This window comes from Ciona intestinalis, chromosome 5, assembly GCF_000224145.3.
Source record: "Ciona intestinalis chromosome 5, KH, whole genome shotgun sequence".
Lineage (NCBI taxonomy): Eukaryota > Metazoa > Chordata > Ascidiacea > Phlebobranchia > Cionidae > Ciona > Ciona intestinalis.
In genome coordinates this window covers 3,541,685-3,546,459 of record NC_020170.2, presented here as the reverse complement: position 1 = coordinate 3,546,459, position 4,775 = coordinate 3,541,685, and the positions used below count along the sequence as shown (strand labels likewise).

At 36.1% G+C, this 4,775-nt stretch overlaps 1 protein-coding gene across 1 annotated transcript in view; it reads right to left on the bottom strand.

Annotated features, from left to right (window-relative positions):
* Nucleotides 1-1,739: 1,739 nt before the first annotated feature.
* Nucleotides 1,740-4,775, bottom strand: part of LOC104265764 (RNA exonuclease 1 homolog) — a 9,634-nt gene continuing 6,598 nt past the window's right edge. Inside the window, exons 16-20 of the mRNA XM_026834656.1 lie at nucleotides 4,745-4,774; nucleotides 4,172-4,287; nucleotides 3,507-3,645; nucleotides 2,794-2,914; nucleotides 1,740-2,049 (exon numbers count right to left, since the gene is read on the bottom strand). Coding sequence (XP_026690457.1) covers nucleotides 1,961-2,049; nucleotides 2,794-2,914; nucleotides 3,507-3,645; nucleotides 4,172-4,287; nucleotides 4,745-4,774 — 495 coding nt within the window. The 3' untranslated portion in view covers nucleotides 1,740-1,960. The remainder of the gene's footprint in view (nucleotides 2,050-2,793; nucleotides 2,915-3,506; nucleotides 3,646-4,171; nucleotides 4,288-4,744; nucleotide 4,775) is intronic.

Here is a 4,775-nt window from a genome sequence, read left to right as displayed (position 1 = left end):
CGTCACGGTATAAAATGTACAACCCCTGTTCGGTCCCTTTTAACGGGCATTAAAACACCGCGTACTTTTAAAGTCTAACTGTAAGAAAACATGTAAAATTGTAAAACATACCTTAAGACAAAAATTATCTTTATCTGCCCTGGCACAGCAGCACCACTGATGAAAGGGCATCGACGGTGCGGGGTTTTAATCCCAGAAAAAATCCATTTTCCAGCATTCGTGAACGAAAAAAGAACAATAGGGAAAAATTCCATATATTTTTTTGTATTAACGTCATTCTCATTTTGATCGATTGGTCGAAAATCGCAAGAAGAAATTCGAAATACTTTCAGGAGTCTTGGTTCGATTTTACAACCGATCGAAGTGTCGATCTGTCAGGTGCCAGAGCAAAAAAGGCCAAATGCATGAAAGGCAAGGAGTCCAACAGCTAAATTGGGAATAACTGTCACAAAGGGCATTTCAGTCATACGTAGATTGCTTTTCAGACGCACGATATACCAATATAATTTTAATTACAATCTGGCGGCAAAACAGTTTTAATCAAATTTCCGGTGCATTCATAGATATATAATAACTTCAATGGGCGACATATGACATTTTAAAGTCGGCCCAGAATCAATCTGTCACTCGCATATCATACCCTTTTACATCTATAGATTCACCGTGATATAAAACGCAAAACCGCGGATCTAAAAACGGTCAAAGTTCGGTTTACTATATAGAAGGGCCCGGGGGAGATGGGACACTTTTTCATTCTATTTTGTCGTCCCATTTGGTAGTTTAACAAATAAAAATTAAAAATTAAAAACTGTATCCTCACAACCCCAATAGAGCGTTATTAATAGTTAAAAACACGATCAGGGTATTTGAATATTATGTGCTAAAGGTGACCCATCTTCCTCCACCCTAATAGAATTTTCATCACCCAACACCTTATAGGTACGTAACAGCGGAAATAATCACCCGACAGTCAATTCCAAAATCCAGTCTGCTATTCTTATTAACACGACATAACAACGTTTTTCTTATTAATTATGCATGGACGCCTTTTCTTTCGCTTAGTGGTTTTTAATAACGTCTTTCAGTTCAAGAAAAAAAATCGTCAATCAGAAAACGGAAAAGGTAGGCCGTTGGGTGATGGCCATCTTTACCTTGCTGCCTGTCGTTGTAATAAAATCTACGCCTTTTATAACATTATTCTTAATGGAATATAGTATCCTAGGCAGTGGTTTTGGAAACTTATAGCAGACTTCGGGCAAATGTTGTTTTAAAATATAACAGCTTTACTCAGATTGTATAAACAATTAAAATAGCATTCTATATTATCCACACGCATAAGATAATCACTTTAAGTACTTTTATAATCATTTTAAAAATCACTTGAGGTTATTTGTTCTAGACATCCATACAGCGGGTCTTACATCCTTTTAGGTTTTCTGTTGACAAGCATCGCTTCACATTTTCTTGATAAAATATATGGATTACGATTTCTTTCCAGTTGAACGTTTTAAAATAAAATGTCTTTATCAAAACCGGATGTTTCGACTTTTACAATTGTTATTTTGGCTACAAAAATAACCGTAGCATCTGGCTAATGAGACAGTATATTACATACTTAATCGAACAGGCAGCCGTACGTTTGATTCTTTGTGTTTTATCAAAAACAGGCCTGACAGGTTTTCTTTCAAAAACGGAACGACACCGTTCGTTCTCTGATGCCGAAATTGATCCGCGGTAAATGGAATAAAAATACAGAGCGCATTTATTGAGCAGCGTGAACGGATTAGAAGAACAACAAACGAAAGCGTGCGCGCTGCTTAAAACAACACGATGACGTACTAGAAGACCACTCAACGAAAAAACCTAGGTAAGAGCAAGCGTAGAATTATTACGGACGAAAAATCGCTCAAAAACAAAATACTGCCGAAAAATAACTTAAAAGTAAAAAACTACAGAATGGTCATTTAACTTTGCAATCTTCGTTCAGTTTCCAGTTCATAAGTTTAACACATGCGACAGCATCTTCTGTGCAATCGTGACCTTCATCGCCTGCGGAAAAGAATCTGAACGTGTCAGCTCTATTTATAATATTGTTCATGTACAACACCCAGGCATGCAGGATCATGCTAGAAGCTGGTGCTATGGTTTTGGGCTGACGATCTTGACACTTAAAAGTAATTGTTCTGGCCCAGTGGTCACTAACAGGTTGTCTAAGACTCTAGTCTAAACTAACATAAAAACTTGCAGCACGGCGATTGCGAAACGAAGCAAATAACTTGTACAACGTACAAAAACTAGACACATACACGAAAAATAAAATGAGACACACAAAAAGAAATATAAATTATGATAAGTTACATAATTCATACAAACCAATGTGTGATACTTCTTCGTTAGTTTTACGCCCGTTAGATTTATAAAAGACACGCTTTAGATATACCGCGGTGAATGGACGAATGTATCTTATTTATCCCCACGTCGCAGAGCAACGGCGCTTAATTGTTCTATCTCAAACGACTTACCAGTTACCATGTACGTAACTTTGTGAGTAATTATTTTTTCATTTTCACGTATGGCTAACAATTTTAACAACTCATGAATGACCACTGAGTTTGAGCAATTACTGTTAAGTATCTTGCTCGCGAGCGCACAACCCTCTATAAAATGGCAACAACAAGCCTGGAACTCGTATCCTCTAGCGTCTAGCCAAAAAGACGGGTTTAATACCCACTGCCACACCGCTGTATATATATATATGTAATCAGCACTTACTGCTTAAGAAATAATTCATACCTGCATTCTGTATCACAATACCCAGGTGTTCTGACATTAAATTTCTCAAGGCACGTTTATATGGCGGACCTAATCTATGCGGGAATACTATGGATGTATCCACAACTGAGTTATGGATTATCTGAAAAATAAAAAGAGCTTGCTAATGCAAATATGCTTGAATAAAATATTGTACATGTATAAATAAACTATGTAAATAAACAGGATGCAAGAATATACAAATGCACACTGTACACTACAATAAAACGTGCTATTATTTAGATCAGAGGTTCTACTCCCACACAACTTTAATTTTATGACACCTCGTACCACATATTTAAATAAAATTATATTCTAGATCGAAAATCCTTCTTTTTTTAAATTTAATTCACTAGTAATGTGTTCAATTTTAGTTAACCTATATGAACACCTGCAGTATAACGAATGTTGTTGCACCACCACATGGGTTGTAAGTTTTACTCTATTATTCTATATAAGTTACTTGCATACCACTTGGAGGACCCTTCAGTACAAGTGGTAGACTAATAAAAATAATTTGAGAAGCATAAATTAAAAAACAATCACCCACAAAATAACATACATGGTAACTTGTAAGCTGGCACAAGGTGTATGAAACAGAACACCTGTGTTATAACGACTGTCGTTTTCCAGCCACGTGAGGAAGTTACAATTATTCTGTTAATATTAAAATACGTATAAGAAAAACAGTTTACCCTTAGAGCAACTAAGTCACTTTCAAGACTGTGCCCGATAAGAATTGAATCAGATGAAAACTTGCTTAGAAAAACAGCTTGCACGTGTCTCAGTGTTGTTTTTACGCCGACAAAATCTGACTTATGTAAACCACTCCACCTATTTAGAGATAAATTAGATGAAGTTATAGTAAGGATCTGGTGCTACGAAAACGTAACTGACAATGTGCATTTTCGTAGCACCAGATTCTAACTGATGCTACAACCCAGTGGTAACTCATGGGTTGGTCCATGATTTTCAAAATTATTGTATTGATATGTCTTGCTATTTAAAAACGGGAATTAAGATTGTAAGGCCACCATATATGTTGTATCATTGTATGTATATGGCTTCCTGAAAATAAATACTAAATAGCTAGCTGCTTTTACCAATGCACCAGCTCCAGCAGTTCGACTGTAGATATATAGACAGTATAGGTATCAAATCTGAAATAGCAGGGTGGGCAACCTACCCCAAAGTTTTGCTTTCACACATTACAAAAAATTCCCTTTACAGTTTTATTTGTCTAACTATAAATGCCGTTTCTACATTTATAAAATTTAAGAACATATTATAGATGGTTAAAGCAGATATGTGTACATCACCCATTAATATATAAATAGAAGCAATGTTTAGGTAGCATTACCTTGTATTGTAATCCAGTATTTTTCCTTCAGGAACCACAAATGTATCATAAACAAGTTTTCCTGTGAAATCCACCACACTTACTCTGGCAAGCTCCAATCCCACCATTGTATAACACTGGGGACAGATTTAACAACAACAAATTAATGTCAGTAACATATTCTAACATAGTGGGGTGCTGAAAGTTGTTATAACACGGATGTTCTGCTTCTAAAACCTACATTTGTGACTTTAAGGGTGATTTTTTGCTTGGCTGGCAAATCGGAAAATCCAGTAGTGACCACTGGATTGAAAAGTGCTGTTAAGTTTTCTGTCCAAGGAGACATACACCCAAATTACTGGCAGCACCGGGCATTGAACATGGTATCCTTTCACCCAAAAAGTAACACCAGACTTGGTAACTCGTAAACTCGTACAAGGTGTATGAAAACCGGTGTTATAACGACTGTCGTTTTCCGGCCACACGAGGATAAAGTAAGTTACATTCATTTGACTACAACAGAATCACAACAGCGTTGATTTTTAAAATACAAATAACAAATATATAGTTTTACTATTATGAACAAATGCTCACCATCTCACAATCAAGTGAATATATACCGGGT